We start from the raw sequence: 18153 nt of genomic DNA, 5'->3' as shown, positions 1-18153 counted from the left end.
AAGCAGGAGAGAGAGAGAGAGAGGAGGAGGGCTCACCCCTAACTGCCCTTAGAGAAGCAGGAGAGAGAGAGAGAGAGGAGGAGGGCTCCCCCCTCGCTGCCCTTAGAGAAGCAGGAGAGAGAGAGAGAGAGGAGGAGGGCTCACCCCTCACTGCCCGTAGAGAAGCAGGAAAGAGAGAGAGAGAGGAGGAGGAGGGATCACCCCTCACTGCCCTTAGAGAAGCAGGAGAGAGAGAGAGAGAGAGAGAGAGAGAGAGAGAGAGAGAGAGGAGGAGGGCTTACCCCTCACTGCCCTTAGAGAAGCAGGAGAGAGAGAGGGAGAGGAGGAGGGCTCACCCCTCACTGCCCTTAGAGAAGCAGGAGAGAGAGAGAGAGAGGAGGAGGGCTCACCCCTCACTGCCCTTAGAGAAGCAGGAGAGAGAGAGAGAGAGGAGGAGGGCTCACCCCTCACTGCCCTTAGAGAAGCAGGAGAGAGAGAGAGAGAGAGAGAGAGAGAGAGAGAGAGGAGGAGGGCTTACCCCTCACTGCCCTTAGAGAAGCAGGAGAGAGAGAGGGAGAGGAGGAGGGCTCCCCCCTCACTGCCCTTAGAGAAGCAGGAGAGAGAGAGAGGAGGAGGGCTCACCCCTCACTGCCCTTAGAGAAGCAGGAGAGAGAGAGAGAGAGAGAGAGAGAGAGAGAGAGAGAGAGGATTGTTGGGGAGTTTCCAATAAAAATGATTCAGCTCCCTAACAGAATACAGTGTCCTTCACTGAGGGACGCTCAGGGATTATTACGGGGAAATGGAGATTGTAATACTTGTTTCATTATTGTCTCTGTATTGTGACTTCACCGGTAAGTTTGACTTCTGGTCTAGTACAATGTTGTGATACAGGTGCTTGGTAAGTTAGACTTCTGGTCTAGTACAATGTTGTGATACAGGTGCTTGGTAAGTTAGACTTCTGGTCTAGTACAATGTTGTGATACAGGTGCTTGGTAAATTAGACTTCTGGTCTAGTACAATGTTGTGAAACAGGTGCTTGGTAAGTTAGACTTCTGGTCTAGTACAATGTTGTGATACAGGTGCTTGGTAAGTTAGACTTCTGGTCTAGTACAATGTTGTGATACAGGTGCTTGGTAAGTTACATTCTACTAAGCTAACATATGGAATTGTTTTAAGATGGTCATACCATTGATTTGGGTATGCATTCACTACTGTAAGTTGCTCTGGATAAGAGCGTCTGCTAAATGACTCAAATGTAAGTGTGTGTGTGTGTGTGTTTGGCATCACAGAGCACAATGGCAGGAAGAGGAGGGTCCAGATGTTGTCTGTGTTGCCATAGTGATAACTAGAGGTCATTAGAAGCATGGGGTCTGCTAGTACGGGAGATGTACGGTAGCATGGTGTGTGTGTGTGGTGTGTGGTGTGTGTGTGTGTGGCAACTTCTGGGTTATGGAGTGTAACATGTAGTTGATTAACATACAGATAGATAAACATTAGACAATAATATTTTCCTGTTTGGTTTGAACAATAAAATCAACAATAACAGAACAATAAAGTTATAACTTGACCTTGGTCTTCCAGATGCTGAGTGCCTGGTGATCAGTCCTGCCAGGCTGGTGGTGAAGTATGGAGACCCAGCTTCAGCCAAATGCACCTTCGATCAGCCTAAGCAAATGGGCTGGGAAGCGACCGAGGGAGGGACGGGTCTAACAGACAAGGAGGTGAAGTTCCTACACTGGAGTGTGGACAGGTAAGAGAGGCAGACACAGCTGAGACTTTTAAAACTCGTTTAAAAAAGGCTTCAATAGCCTTTAATTCATGGTTTTACTGGTATTTTAGACAGTTCTGGCTTCTATTTTTCATTGATTTATTTTAAATGCACTTTAAATATTTCATTTGATTTAACAGTGTGACTGACTGGAATAACAACCCAACATGCTTCACAGAAGCAGGCCAGTGTCAGAAACAGCTGGACATCACAGTTTATAGTGAGTGACTCTCCCTTATCTTCTCTGGAGTTTCTGAATGTATTCTTAGTATGGCTCTGCACTGTTAAATCACTTTGTGTGTTTCCATTCCTCCACAGAGCTTCCAGACAGTGTCTCCATCAGCTATAGGAAGTACCCTGATCCGATGGTTGAGAAGCATCACTACCAGCTACAATGTCTTGTCCAGAACATCGCTCCTATTGAGAGACTCAGGGTGACCTTCTACAAAGTCAATACCACTGGTGAACAGACAGAATTAGACACACAACAGAAATCCAAGGACAACATCAAGACACCAGAGAATGGGGCCTATACTCTGGACTTCACCCCTAGTAGAGATGATGACGGGGCCCAGTTGTGGTGTTCAGCCATGTTAAATCTGGGACCAGAGGGACCCCAACCTCCTCCTGTAATGGAATCAGACCGCCTCAACATCAACGTGCTCTGTGAGTCCATCTGGTTCTCTGTCTCCACACATTTAGTACAACTGTTAGTTGGATACCAGACGATTCAGGACATTGACTGATGTTGTTTTCACTTCATATTCTCTCATTAAACAACTTGTTTCATCTCTCTTTCTCTCTCATTAATCAACTTGTTTCTCATACCCCCCCAGACAAGCCTCAGATCACTATGAGTCCTGGATGTTTCTCCAAGAACATCACAGAGGGCGACACCTTATCACTTAACTGTAGTGCAAAGGGTAACCCTGCCCCCTCCTACGATTGGTTGCACCCCCAATCCGCCCCCGCCCCCAACACCACAGAAGAGAGATCCGTAGTGACCATCACCAACATGGCCAAGTCTCACTCTGGAGAGTACACCTGCATCGCCAGAAACCCCCTGGGAAACAGCACCTGTACTGTTAACGTGGAGGTCACAGGTGAGATGGATGGATGATTGGTTGGATGTTTGGTTGGCAGGTAGGTTAATAGATTCGTCCGTCGGTCTCAGTCGGGGGCAGTTCAGGGTCGTTTGGGGGTCGTTCGGGGTCAGTTGGGCGAGAAGATCAATTTTTTAAAATTCAACAATAGAATTCACACCTCGTATATTGAAAACCTCCTGGGTGGCCGGGCTCTCCTCGTCATGAAAACCTCTCCCCTGTGTAACCGTGCTCTCCTCGTCATGAAAACCTCTCCCCTGTGTAACCGTGCTCTCCTCGTCATGAAAACCTCTCCCCTGTGTAACCGTGCTCTCCTCGTCATGAAAACCTCTCCCCTGTGTAACCGTGCTCTCCTCGTCATGAAAACCTCTCCCCTGTGTAACCGTGCTCTCCTCGTCATGAAAACCTCTCCCCTGTGTAACCGTGCTCTCCTCGTATAATGGAAACCTCTCCCCTGTGTAACCGTGCTCTCCTCGTATAATGGAAACCTCTCCCCTGTGTAACCGTGCTCTCCTCGTCATGAAAACCTCTCCCCTGTGTAACCGTGCTCTCCTCGTATAATGGAAACCTCTCCCCTGTGTAACCGTGCTCTCCTCGTCATGAAAACCTCTCCCCTGTGTAACCGTGCTCTCCTCGTCATGAAAACCTCTCCCCTGTGTAACCGTGCTCTCCTCGTCATGAAAACCTCTCCCCTGTGTAACCGTGCTCTCCTCGTCATGAAAACCTCTCCCCTGTGTAACCGTGCTCTCCTCGTATAATGGAAACCTCTCCCCTGTGTAACCGTGCTCTCCTCGTCATGAAAACCTCTCCCCTGTGTAACCGTGCTCTCCTCATATAATGAAAACATCTCCCCTGTGTGATCGTGCTCTCCTCGTATAATGAAAACCTCTACCCTGTGTGATTGTGCTCTCCTCGTATAATGAAAACCTCTCCCCTGTGTAACCGTGCTCTCCTCGTATAATGAAAACCTCTCCCCTGTGTAACCGTGCTCTCCTCGTATAATCAAAACCTCTCCCCTGTGTAACCGTGCTCTCCTCGTATAATGAAAACCTCTCCCCTGTGTAACCGTGCTCTCCTCGTATAATGAAAACATCTCCCCTGTGTGATCGTGCTCTCCTCGTATAATGAAAACCTCTCCCCTGTGTAACCGTGCTCTCCTCGTCATGAAAACCTCTCCCCTGTGTGATCGTGCTCTCCTCGTATAATGAAAACCTCTCCCCTGTGTAACCGTGCTCTCCTCGTATAATGAAAACCTCTCCCCTGTGTAACCGTGCTCTCCTCGTATAATGAAAACCTCTCCCCTGTGTAACCGTGCTCTCCTCGTCATGAAAACCTCTCCCCTGTGTAACCGTGCTCTCCTCGTCATGAAAACCTCTCCCCTGTGTAACCGTGCTCTCCTCGTCATGACAACCTCTCCCCTGTGTAACCGTGCTCTCCTCGTCATGAAAACCTCTCCCCTGTGTAACCGTGCTCTCCTCGTCATGAAAACCTCTCCCCTGTGTAACCGTGCTCTCCTCGTCATGAAAACCTCTCCCCTGTGTAACCGTGCTCTCCTCGTCATGAAAACCTCTCCCCTGTGTAACCGTGCTCTCCTCGTATAATGGAAACCTCTCCCCTGTGTAACCGTGCTCTCCTCGTCATGAAAACCTCTCCCCTGTGTAACCGTGCTCTCCTCATATAATGAAAACATCTCCCCTGTGTGATCGTGCTCTCCTCGTATAATGAAAACCTCTACCCTGTGTGATCGTGCTCTCCTCGTATAATGAAAACCTCTCCCCTGTGTAACCGTGCTCTCCTCGTATAATGAAAACCTCTCCCCTGTGTAACCGTGCTCTCCTCGTATAATCAAAACCTCTCCCCTGTGTAACCGTGCTCTCCTCGTATAATGAAAACCTCTCCCCTGTGTAACCGTGCTCTCCTCGTATAATGAAAACATCTCCCCTGTGTGATCGTGCTCTCCTCGTATAATGAAAACCTCTCCCCTGTGTAACCGTGCTCTCCTCGTCATGAAAACCTCTCCCCTGTGTGATCGTGCTCTCCTCGTATAATGAAAACCTCTCCCCTGTGTAACCGTGCTCTCCTCGTATAATGAAAACCTCTCCCCTGTGTAACCGTGCTCTCCTCGTATAATGAAAACCTCTCCCCTGTGTAACCGTGCTCTCCTCGTCATGAAAACCTCTCCCCTGTGTAACCGTGCTCTCCTCGTCATGAAAACCTCTCCCCTGTGTAACCGTGCTCTCCTCGTCATGACAACCTCTCCCCTGTGTAACCGTGCTCTCCTCGTCATGAAAACCTCTCCCCTGTGTAACCGTGCTCTCCTCGTCATGAAAACCTCTCCCCTGTGTAACCGTGCTCTCCTCGTATAATGGAAACCTCTCCCCTGTGTAACCGTGCTCTCCTCGTCATGAAAACCTCTCCCCTGTGTAACCGTGCTCTCCTCATATAATGAAAACATCTCCCCTGTGTGATCGTGCTCTCCTCGTATAATGAAAACCTCTCCCCTGTGTGATCGTGCTCTCCTCGTATAATGAAAACCTCTCCCCTGTGTAACCGTGCTCTCCTCGTATAATGAAAACCTCTCCCCTGTGTAACCGTGCTCTCCTCGTATAATGAAAACCTCTCCCCTGTGTAACCGTGCTCTCCTCGTATAATGAAAACCTCTCCCCTGTGTAACCGTGCTCTCCTCGTATAATGAAAACCTCTCCCCTGTGTAACCGTGCTCACCTCGTCATGAAAACTACTCCCCTGTGTAACCGTGCTCTCCTCGTCATGAAAACCTCTCCCCTGTGTAACCGTGCTCTCCTCGTCATGAAAACCTCTCCCCTGTGTAACCGTGCTCTCCTCGTCATGAAAACATCTCCCCTGTGTGACTGTGCTCTCCTCGTCATGAAAACCTCATCTCTGGAATTGAAGAGGAGCATCCCAACATGGAAACACTAACGCCGAATAAAAGCCCCATAGCTCCAATGTGATATCAACTTTCACATAATCATTGGTGTTACTCAATACAAGCGTTGTGATTTTGACATTCCAGGTGTGTTTATGTTACTTGAAACCCAACACAGCTCATTACTATACGATGTGTCTATTCTATAGTTGAATTGTGAATAATTCTCCCCCCCCCCCCACATACTGCTAACATAGAGCAGGGCTCTCCAACTCTGTTCCATGAGAGCTACCGTCCTGTAGGTTTATTTCCAACCCTGTTCCTGGAGAGCTACCCTCCTGTAGGTTTATACTCCAACCCTGTTCCTGGAGAGATACCCTCCTGTAGGTTTATACTCCAACCCTGTTCCTGGAGAGCTACCCTCCTGTAGGTTTATACTCCAACCCTGTTCCTGGAGAGCTACCCTCCTGTAGGTTTTATACTCCGACCCTGTTCCTGGAGAGATACTCTCCTGTAGGTTTTATACTCCGACCCTGTTCCTGGAGAGATACCCTCCTGTAGGTTTATACTCCAACCCTGTTCCTGGAGAGCTACCCTCCTGTAGGTTTTATACTCCGACCCTGTTCCTGGAGAGATACCCTCCTGTAGGTTTTAACTCAAGCCCAGTTGTAACTAACCTGATTCATCTTATCAACCAGCTAATTACTAGAATCAGGTGTGCTAGATTAGGGTTGGAGTGAAAACCGACAGGACAGTAGCTCTCCAGGAACAGAGTTGGAGAGACCTAGAGGGAAAATAGAGAAGGTCCTGTTAACCTGGAGTTCTGTTCAGTAGACATGAAACAGAAAAAAACACTGATGTAGTCTCTGATAGGGCAGCACTAACACTGATGTAGTCTCTGATAGGGCAGCATAAACACTGATGTAGTCTCTGATAGGGCAGCATAAACACTGATGTAGTCTCTGATAGGGCAGCATAAACACTGATGTAGTCTCTGATAGGGCAGCATAAACACTGATGTAGTCTCTGAAAGGGCAGCACTAACACTGATGTAGTCTCTGATAGGGCAGCATAAAAACTGATGTAGTCTCTGATAGGGCAGCATAAACACTGATGTAGTCTCTGATAGGGCAGCATAAACACTGATGTAGTCTCTGATAGGGCAGCACTAACACTGATGTAGTCTCTGATAGGGCAGCACTAACACTGATGTAGTCTCTGATAGGGTAACACTAACACTGATGTAGTCTCTGATAGGGCAGCATAAACACTGATGTAGTCTCTGATAGGGCAGCATAAACACTGATGTAGTCTCTGATAGGGCAGCACAAACACTGATGTAGTCTCTGATAGGGCAGCATAAACACTGATGTAGTCTCTGATAGGGCAGCATAAACACTGATGTAGTCTCTGATAGGGCAGCACTAACACTGATGTAGTCTCTGATAGGGCAGCATAAACACTGATGTAGTCTCTGATAGGGCAGCATAAACAATGATGTAGTCTCTGATAGGGCAGCATAAACACTGATGTAGTCTCTGATAGGGCAGCACTAACACTGATGTAGTCTCTGATAGGGCAGCATAAACACTGATGTAGTCTCTGACAGGGCAGCATAAACACTGATGTAGTCTTTGATAGGGCAGCATAAACACTGATGTAGTCTCTGATAGGGTAGCATAAACACTGATGTAGTCTCTGATAGGGCAGCATAAACACTGATGTAGTCTCTGATAGGGCAGCATAAACACTGATGTAGTCTCTGATAGGGCAGCATAAACACTGATGTAGTCTCTGATAGGGCAGCATAAACACTGATGTAGTCTCTGATAGGGCAGCATAAACACTGATGTAGTCTCTGATAGGGCAGCACTAACACTGATGTAGTCTCTGAAAGGGCAGCACTAACACTGATGTAATCTCTGATAGGGCAGCATAAAAAATGATGTAGTCTCTGATAGGGCAGCATAAACACTGATGTAGTCTCTGATAGGGCAGCACTAACACTGATGTAGTCTCTGATAGGGCAGCACTAACACTGATGTAGTCTCTGATAGGGCAGCATAAACACTGATGTAGTCTCTGATAGGGCAGCATAAACACTGATGTAGTCTCTGATAGGGCAGCACAAACACTGATGTAGTCTCTGATAGGGCAGCATAAACACTGATGTAGTCTCTGATAGGGCAGCATAAACACTGATGTAGTCTCTGATAGGGCAGCACTAACACTGATGTAGTCTCTGATAGGGCAGCATAAACACTGATGTAGTCTCTGATAGGGCAGCATAAACACTGATGTAGTCTTTGATAGGGCAGCATAAACACTGATGTAGTCTCTGATAGGGCAGCATAAACACTGATGTAGTCTCTGATAGGGCAGCATAAACACTGATGTAGTCTCTGATAGGGCAGCATAAACACTGATGTAGTCTCTGATAGGGCAGCATAAACACTGATGTAGTCTCTGATAGGGCAGCATAAACACTGATGTAGCCTCTGATAGGGCAGCATAAACACTGATGTAGTCACTGAAAGGGCAGCATTAACACTGATGTAGTCTCTGATAGGGCAGCACTAACACTGATGTAGTCTCTGATAGGGCAGCATAAACACTGATGTAGTCTCTGATAGGGCAGCATAAACACTGATGTTGTCTTTGATAGGGCAGCATAAACACTGATGTAGTCTCTGATAGGGCAGCATAAACACTGATGTAGTCTCTGATAGGGCAGCATAAACACTGATGTAGTCTCTGATAGGGCAGCATAAACACTGATGTAGTCTCTGATAGGGCAGCATAAACACTGATGTAGTCTCTGATAGGGCAGCATAAACACTGATGTAGCCTCTGATAGGGCAGCATAAACACTGATGTAGTCACTGAAAGGGCAGCATTAACACTGATGTAGTCTCTGATAGGGCAGCACTAACACTGATGTAGTCTCTGATAGGGCAGCATAAACACTGATGTAGTCTCTGATAGGGCAGCATAAACACTGATGTTGTCTTTGATAGGGCAGCATAAACACTGATGTAGTCTCTGATAGGGCAGCATAAACACTGATGTAGTCTCTGATAGGGCAGCATAAACACTGATGTAGTCTCTGATAGGGCAGCATAAACACTGATGTAGTCTCTGATAGGGCAGCATAAACACTGATGTAGTCTCTGATAGGGCAGCATAAACACTGATGTAGCCTCTGATAGGGCAGCATAAACACTGATGTAGTCTCTGATAGGGCAGCATAAACACTGATGTAGTCTCTGAAAGGGCAGCATTAACACTTATGTAGTCTCTGAAAGGGCAGTATGAACACTGATGTAGTCTCATAAGGATGCAATGCTCATTTCCTCTCTCTGTTCCTTTAAACTTTGGGGTGGTTGTCTTGGTAACAGTAGGTCATGTGCAAAACACTTCAGAGTAAAACAAATCTAATTTGAGTGTCCTTGTATATGGAGGATGGGAATTGTATCATTACTGAGATCCACATATGAATGTGGTATAAATCAAAACTCAAAAGGTAGGACTCGTGTCGGACTCATGTAGTTTTTTTGATGTTTACACATTGGGGGAAAATATCAGATATACATCAGACATGCCAAATTATTGGCAGAAGATCAGAATTGGGCTGCCTGTGTATACGCAGCCTAAACGTCTGTTTCCCTCCTCAGGAGCTTCCTGTCAGGCTGCTGGAAGTGCCATGGTGGCTGTGCTGCTCCTCCAACTCATTCATTGGCTGTAAGACCACTTCCTGAACCCACTGATTGGCTGAATACATGCGATTCTTTTTTTACAGCTGTGAGTGGGGGCTGTCTGTCCACTTTCTGCTGACTATTGATTCATTCGTTTATTGATTGGTTGATTGGTTACCATGCCTACAATACTTTGATAATATTACCTTGTAACTTTATGATTTTGCCTTATATACAGAACCAGTCAAATGTTTGGACCCACCTACACATTCAATGGTTTTTCCTTTATTTGTACTATTTTCTACATTGTAGATAGTGTGCACAGCTGTCATCAAGGCAAAGGGTGTCTACTTTAAAGAATCTAAAATATATTTTGATTTGTTGAACACTTTTTGGTTACTACATGATTCCATGTGTTATTTCATAGTTTTGATGTCTTCACTATTATTCTCCAATGTATAAAATAGTAAAAATAAAGAAAAACCCTGGAATAGTAGGTGTGTCCAAACTTTCGATATATATATATATATGGATTTCATTTATTTTACAAATTGTATTGCCTGCATTTTATTTCACTATCTCTGACCATTCGTGATCTTAGTCAGCTATGACACATAATACTTTATTTCACATTTCCTTATTAAGTTATGGTGTCAGATAAAATACAATGAACTAGACTTTGTTAATATACAAATGACGTTGGTCTAGGTGAGGATTTTTTCTGCACTAGTGTGTCAATAGCAGGACATCTTTGACTCTAGATTACACCGACTTAACGTACTTTACATTGTTTGCGAGATCAGACATGATATCATTCTAATCCGAGTGTTCATTTTAGGCAGTTGCTTTCATTTCAGCGCGTCTAATTTGTAAACATTTCAACTGTATTAAATTATAACTTTTTTCAATTCCATAAAACATTAACATGATCTTGTGATGTAAGAGTCGAGACCGTGGCGAAGCTTTAGAGTTCTTATCGATTCAACGGTAAAACAATGTGTTCCATTGGTCCCATTTCAGCCATTATTGGGGTCATATGCATATGAACACACACTCTGCTGTGGGGCTTTATAACACATCAATGTAACACACATTCTGCTGTGGGGCTTTACAACACCTCAATGTAACACACATTCTGCTGTGGGGCTTTACAACACCTCAATGTAACACACATTCTGCTGTGGGGCTTTACAACACATCAATGTAACAGTAGAACAAATATCACAATATCAGAATATAACTTCAAATGAAATACATCAATGTAGGCTACAGCAGAACAGACATATGAGGATATATAGGCCTCCATATGTTATAATATGAAGCACATTCACCTTAACTTCACACTACACAACAAGTTTGTAAAGGAGAAATATGTTCCTACCTTAGTTTTCCAAAAAAAAACACTTTTTTTCTGGAGGCATCTGTGTGGACATTAGTGGTACTGTACATTCCACCCATTCTCCTGTTAGTTTAATCCCTCCAGTCTTTCCTAGACCCCAAACTCCCTACCGTTTTAACATGTTGTACAGCCCAGCTCTGAATTTTCTATGACAAAGCTAGGGGTTATACGTTTGATTGTTCTTGAACTGAGCCTCCATCCGCATTGTACCTGCTCTGAGCACTTCGTCGCCACCTGGGCGGCGGGAGAAATAACGAGGAAGCAACATGATTTAACTCTGATCGCTTTTTTAGAATGTTTACAGCGCCAACAGTGAAACAGTGAATGAATCATGCCGTGAGAGGAACTGGATCCAGTTCTGGCAGTAGTGACAGTGCAGATGTTTCAGCTGCTGGTCTCGGGGGGAGTAACAAAGGTTTTTCTCTGACTTTTTTGGTAAAAATTCCAAACTAATGACTGCAAGACTTCCAAAGAGATAATCAACATTTTATTGTTTTCTAATCTACTTGGCAATACACCGCTTCATGGTGGTTTGGTAACTTGTTTTGGGTTTGCAGAGCTAACACGGATGGAGTCACTCCTCTTCCTGTTTCTGGTAATGTACAATACCCTACATAGTGCACTACTTCTGGCCAGGGCTCCGACCAGGGCTCTGACCAAAAGTAGTGCACTATGTAGGAAATAGTGGCATTTGGGGCACAGACATCATGTCAAGGACATGGCAGCTTTCCCTTGGACTAGCCAACATCCTGGGCTGCAGGTAGTCATTCAGGAGAAAAATTCTGCAGGAATCTTGCAGATAGTCTTCAAATAAATCCTGCAAGATTTTTTCCATAATGACTAACTACAGGATTCCTACAGGAATCGTCCTACAGCAAAATGACCCCACAATCCTGTGGGATATCCTGTAGGTAAGATTCCTGCAGGTAATTCCACAAGGTTTTCAGGGCCATTTTCCTGTAGGACAACTTGCCGGATCCCTTCCTCGTCCTTCATAGAGAATTTACTGTAGGACAAGACACATGTTTTCAAAAGAACGGACAGAAAGCACAAGATATCAGACTGCATGGCAATTTTATTATTCAATGCCGCAACAAAGGATGAGTTTGATTGGTCCATTTCAGCTTCAGCTCTATATAAAATATTATTCCTAGGAGAATCTGTCCAGTGTTGCTGCCTGTCAGTCTCACTGTTGTTCATAGACTCGGCCTTAACTGGGGAGGAGAGGACAGAGATTCTTAACTGGGGAGGAGAGGACAGAGATTCTTAACTGGGGAGGAGAGGACAGAGATTCTTAACTGGGGAGGAGAGGACAGAGATTCTTAACTGGGGAGGAGAGGACAGAGATTCTTAACTGGGGAGGAGAGGACAGAGATTCTTAACTGGGGAGGAGAGGACAGAGATTCTAAACTGGGGAGGAGAGGACAGAGATTCTAAACTGGGGAGGAGAGGACAGAGATTCTTAAACTGGGGAGGAGAGGACAGAGATTCTAAACTGGGGAGGAGAGGACAGAGATTCTAAACTGGGGAGGAGAGGACAGAGATTCTTAACTGGGGAGGAGAGGACAGAGATTCTAAACTGGGGAGGAGAGGACAGAGATTCTTAACTGGGGAGGAGAGGAGAGAGATTCTTAACTGGGGAGGAGAGGACAGAGATTCTTAAACTGGGGAGGAGAGGACAGAGATTCTTAAACTGGGGAGGAGAGGACAGAGATTCTAAACTGGGGAGGAGAAGACAGAGATTCTAAACTGGGGAGGAGAGGACAGAGATTCTTAAACTGGGGAGGAGAGGACAGAGATTCTAAACTGGGGAGGAGAGGACAGAGATTCTAAACTGGGGAGGAGAGGAGAGAGATTCTAAACTGGGGAGAAGAGGACAGAGATTCTAAACTGGGGAGGAGAGGACAGAGATTCTAAACTGGGGAGGAGAGGACAGAGATTCTTAACTGGGGAGGAGAGGACAGAGATTCTAAACTGGGGAGGAGAGGACAGAGATTCTTAACTGGGGAGGAGAGGACAGAGATTCTAAACTGGGGAGGAGAGGACAGAGATTCTAAACTGGGGAGGAGAGGAGAGAGATTCTTAAACTGGGGAGGAGAGGACAGAGATTCTTAACTGGGGAGGAGAGGACAGAGATTCTTAACTGGGGAGGAGAGGACAGAGATTCTAAACTGGGGAGGAGAGGACAGAGATTCTTAACTGGGGAGGAGAGGACAGAGATTCTAAACTGGGGAGGAGAGGACAGAGATTCTTAACTGGGGAGGAGAGGACAGAGATTCTAAACTGGGGAGGAGAGGACAGAGATTCTAAACTGGGGAGGAGAGGAGAGAGATTCTTAAACTGGGGAGGAGAGGACAGAGATTCTTAAACTGGGGAGGAGAGGACAGAGATTCTAAACTAGGGAGGAGAGGAGAGAGATGAGAGAGGATTTAATGGCAGAAACTCTGTCTGTAATCAGAGGGTCCAGGATATAACAGCTGAAACTCTGTGCCTGTAATGAGAGGGACAGAGGATCCACGATATAACAGCTGAAACTCTGTGCCTGTAATGAGAGGGACAGAGGATCCACGATATAACAGCTGAAACTCTGTGCCTGTAATGAGAGGGACAGAGGATCCACGATATAACAGCTGAAACTCTGTGCCTGTAATGAGAGGGACAGAGGATCCACGATATAACAGCTGAAATTGTGTGTTGTGTTCCCTTTGCCTGCATGGCTGTCCAGTCTTGCTGACTGTGTTAGTCAGTCTCACTGTTGTTCATAGGCTCGGTCATAACTGGGGAGGAGAGGAAAAAGATGAGGGCAGAGTTCACAGGATGTAACAGCAGAAACTGTGTGTGTGTAATGAGACGGGCGGAATTGACAGGATGTTACAGCAGAAACTGTGTGTGTGTGTGGTGTGTGTGTGTGTGTGTGTGTGTGTGTGTGTGTGTGTGGTGTGTGTGTGTGTGTGTGTGTGGGGGGGGGGGGAGATGAGGAACAGTGACAAAGGAAATCAGAAGTAACAGTTAGGTCATACTTACCAGAATAGTACGAACTATCATAAATCCACCTCAATGAAATGGGTCGGAATTCGGAACAGAAACAAACATGTTAAACATCGTTATGAAGCCCATGTATGTGGTATTACTGATAGGCTATCAACTCAGTCTCATGGGTAATGATTAGCCAATGATATTATATTAAACATGTTACAAAAGAACACAACTTCCTTTTTACTTTTATTGATATTCTCCTATTAGCAGTACTGTAGCTCTGCTTTATGTCATGTCTTTCTGCTATTAGCAGTACTGTATGTCATGTCTTTCTGCTATTAGCAGTACTGTATGTCATGTCTTTCTGCTATTAGCAGTACTGTATGTCAAGTCTTTCTGCTATTAGCAGTACTGTATCTCTGCTGTATGTCATGTCTTTCTCCTATTAGCAGTACTGTAGCTCTGCTTTATGTCATGTCTTTCTGCTATTAGCAGTACTGTATGTCATGTCTTTCTGCTATTAGCAGTACTGTATGTCATGTCTTTCTGCTATTAGCAGTACTGTATGTCAAGTCTTTCTGCTATTAGCAGTACTGTATCTCTGCTGTATGTCATGTCTTTCTCCTATTAGCAGTACTGTATCTCTGCTGTATGTCATGTCTTTCTCCTATTAGCAGTACTGTAGCTCTGCTTTATGTCATGTCTTTCTGCTATTAGCAGTACTGTATGTCATGTCTTTCTGCTATTAGCAGTACTGTATGTCATGTCTTTCTCCTGTTAGCAGTACTGTAGCTCTGCTTTATGTCATGTCTTTCTGCTATTAGCAGTACTGTATCTCTGCTCTATGTCATGTCTTTCTCCTATTAGCAGTACTGTATGTCATGTCTTTCTCCTATTAGCAGTACTGTATGTCATGTCTTTCTGCTATTAGCAGTACTGTATGTCATGTCTTTCTCCTGTTAGCAGTACTGTAGCTCTGCTTTATGTCATGTCTTTCTCCTATTAGCAGTACTGTATCTCTGCTTTATGACTTTCTTCTTACAGTGTGTCTATTCTTTCTCTGTTTGTCCCGTCTCTGTTTGTCCCGTCTCTGTTTGTCCCGTCTCTGTTTGTCACGTCTCTGTTTGTCCCGTCTCTGTTTGTACCGTCTCTGTTTGTACCGTCTCTGTTTGTCACGTCTCTGTTTGTCCCGTCTCTGTTTGTCCCGTCTCTGTTTGTCCCGTCTCTGTTTGTCACGTCTCTGTTTGTCACGTCTCTGTTTGTCACGTCTCTGTTTGTCCCGTCTCTGTTTGTCACGTCTCTGTTTGTCCCGTCTCTGTTTGTCACGTCTCTGTTTGTCACGTCTCTGTTTGTACCGTCTCTGTTTGTCACGTCTCTGTTTGTCACGTCTCTGTTTGTACCGTCTCTGTTTGTCCCGTCTCTGTTTGTCCCGTCTCTGTTTGTCACGTCTCTGTTTGTCCCGTCTCTGTTTGTCACGTCTCTGTTTGTCCCGTCTCTGTTTGTCCCGTCTCTGTTTGTCACGTCTCTGTTTGTCACGTCTCTGTGTCAAGCATGTAAAACCTATCAATGTTTTAGCATGCAACTATTAAAACAAAGTAGGCCAACTAACTGTTTTCAAGTGGTGTGTCATATTCGTTGTCAATCTATGATAAGCAGGCCGCTGTTTGAAGAGTTCCCATTCCACTTTTTTGGCGTCATCCTTTACAATAAAATGCTGTCATACTGCACCCTTTTTCAACATTTTGAATTGTATCATCAAGTATGTACTGGTAGGTAAGTCTTAGGCTACAATTAGGCTCATTTGTGTGTTCCGTCCGCAAAATAAATCAGGGAGATTCACAGTGTCACGACTTCTACCGAAGTTGATGCCCCTCCTTGTTAAGGTGGTGCTCGGCGATCGACATCACCGGTCTTCTAGCCAGCATTGATCAGTTATTCATTTTCCATTAGTTTTGTCTGGTCTCCTTACACACCTGTTTCCTATCCCAGTAATTACATGTTGTGTATTTAACCCTCTGTTTCCCCTCATATCCTTGTTGGTGATTGTTTGTTATGTACGTGTTGTTGATGTATCGGTGTGCGACGGGTTATTGTTTACCCAAATTATTTTTCTACGTTGGTTTTGGAGTTAGTTCTTTTATAAATACTCAATTTTTTTAACCACTTTGGTTTCTCCTGCGCCTGACTTCCCTGCCACCTACATAACACGGATTATGACACACAGTTAAAAGGGGATGCTTGGCATTATATGTTAACTGTAGTAAACCATACAATTCGGGAAAACACAGTTGTTATAAAATAATATTATTATTAGTGTTGCGATGTTATTGTATATAAAGCATTATAAACTGGGTGGTTCAAGCCCTGATTGCTGATTGGCTGACAGCTGTGGTATATCAGACCGTATACCACAGGTATGACAAAAAAAATATTTTTACTGCCCTAATTACGTTGATAACCAGTTTACAATAAGGTACCTCAAGGGTTTGTGATATATGGCCAATATACCACGGCTACGGGCTGTGTTATATTTTCTTCTTTTATTTATTTAAATGTTTTTTTTTAAATGTACTTCAGTTTATTTTAGTAAATATTTTCTTAGCACTTATTTTTCTTAAAAAGGCATTGTTGGTTAAGGGCTTGTAAGTAAGCATTTCACCGTAAGTCTATATACCTGTTGTATTCGGGGCATGTGACAAATAACATTTGATTTTATCCAGGCACTCTGCGTTGGGTCATGCTTAAGAACAGCCCTTAGCCGTGGTATATTGGCCATATACCACACACCCTCGGGCCTTATTGCTTAATCATAAAATGTGTGGTTTGCATCACTTAACACCTGGTGTTAAATATAAGCAACATGAATTTTGAGTGGCTATGCTTCGCCAAAAGTGTATATTTTTCTTAGAAAATGTACCCAGGCATCTCTGGACATCTAATGAGCATTTTGCATGCATTGAATTTCTAAACACCTTTTTGACCACGTACGAGGCTGTTTCGGAGAAGCAGAACTGCCTTGTTGACAACCTGCAAAGGCGTTCAATTTAGACTGACGATTTCTGTGGCCGATCTCTTACAAAGATCGGCCTCTAGATGGTGGCAAAACTGTTTATTTCTAGTTTATCGTCTGAGAACGGTGTTTTTTTATGTTTTGATCGGCTACAGGAACTTTACCAGGTGTTTAAAGATACTAACGTCAGGCGTTAAAGGGTTTTAATTACTTGCATTTGATTTCACTATCTCAGACCATTCTTGATCTTAGTCAGCTAACACTTATAATAATACATTTCCTTATTATCTTATGGAGTCAGATACAATGAACAAGACTTTGTCAATATGTAAATGACAGTCTAATTATGGGTCCAGGTGAGTTTTTGTCCCGCACCACATTCATGAACACATTCCCTGGTAAACACCGTTGACTTTTTAATTATCTTTATTGGATCTGAATAACTAATGTATCCTACTATGGGATTTCGTACTTCTGCCTTCTATTTAGGGGGGCAGGTAGCCTAGTGGTTAAAGCGTCGGACCAGTAATTGAAATGTTCCTATTTCGAATACTCGAGTCGACAAGATGAAAAATCGACGTGTCCTTGAGCAAGGCACTTAACACTAATTGCTCCAGGATTGCCTGTTGATAATGGCAGACCCTGGTCATGACCTCGCTCTCAGAGGGTGTCTCAGGGAGAGTTGGATATGCAATTTTCAACACGACAAATATAGGCTTTTTTTTCATCTATTTAAAAAAGTATTTTTTAATAATGTATTTTCCCCTATTGTCCTGTAGGTGGTGATATTGTGTCACATTCACAATGCAGTTAGTGGAGTTTAGTGTGTTATTAGCCCATAGTGCTCTGGTGGAAGGTAGTGCACTGTAGAGAGAAAAGGAGCCAGTCAAGAGGATTTGGACACATCCAAGGGTGCTCAGTACAAAGCCAAGGGTGGTCAGTACCAAAGCCAAGGGTGCTCAGTACCAAAGCCAAGGGTGGTCAGTACCAAAGCCAAGCGTGCTCAGTACCAAAGCCAAGGGTGCTCAGTACCAAAGCCAAGGGTGCTCAGTAAAAAGGCCAAGGGTAGTCAGTACCAAAGCCAAGGGTGCTCAGTACCAAAGCCAAGGGTGCTCAGTACTAAAGCCAAGGGTGCTCAGTAAAAAGGCCAAGAGTAGTCAGTAACTCTCCCCTCCTCTGAGTTATCACTTTATTTAACTAGGCAAGTCAGTTAAGAACATATTCTTAGTTACAATGACGGCCTACCGGGGAACAGTGAGTTAACTGCCTTGTTCAGGGGCAGAATGACAGATTTTTACCTTGTCCGCTCGAGGATTCGATCCACCAAAATTAGACA

General features: G+C 44.6%; 1 protein-coding gene across 1 annotated transcript; it reads left to right on the top strand.

Moving 5' to 3' along the window:
* Window positions 1–659: 659 nt before the first annotated feature.
* On the top strand, window positions 660–9928 carry LOC106591100 (vascular cell adhesion protein 1). Its single transcript, XM_082967577.1, has 6 exons — window positions 660–830; window positions 1561–1729; window positions 1888–1967; window positions 2066–2413; window positions 2584–2850; window positions 9412–9928. Exons 1-6 carry the CDS (start codon window positions 779–781, stop codon window positions 9480–9482), a joined length of 987 nt encoding a protein of 328 aa, XP_082823703.1. The 5' UTR covers window positions 660–778; the 3' UTR covers window positions 9483–9928.
* The last annotated feature ends 8225 nt before the right edge of the window (window positions 9929–18153 follow it).

This window comes from Salmo salar, chromosome 02, assembly GCF_965601325.2.
Source record: "Salmo salar chromosome 02, fSalSal1, whole genome shotgun sequence".
Classification (NCBI taxonomy): Eukaryota; Metazoa; Chordata; class Actinopteri; order Salmoniformes; family Salmonidae; genus Salmo; species Salmo salar.
This window is presented reverse-complemented; position numbering and strand designations above follow the sequence as displayed.

Coding starts and splice junctions, on each gene's coding strand:
- LOC106591100 (XM_082967577.1), top strand. CDS start 779: ATGGAGATTGTAATACTTGTTTCATTATTGTCTCTGTATTGTGACTTC. Junction 1,968..2,065: donor GCTGGACATCACAGTTTATA/GTGAGTGACTCT, acceptor ATTCCTCCACAG/AGCTTCCAGACAGTGTCTCC. Junction 2,414..2,583: donor CCTCAACATCAACGTGCTCT/GTGAGTCCATCT, acceptor ATACCCCCCCAG/ACAAGCCTCAGATCACTATG.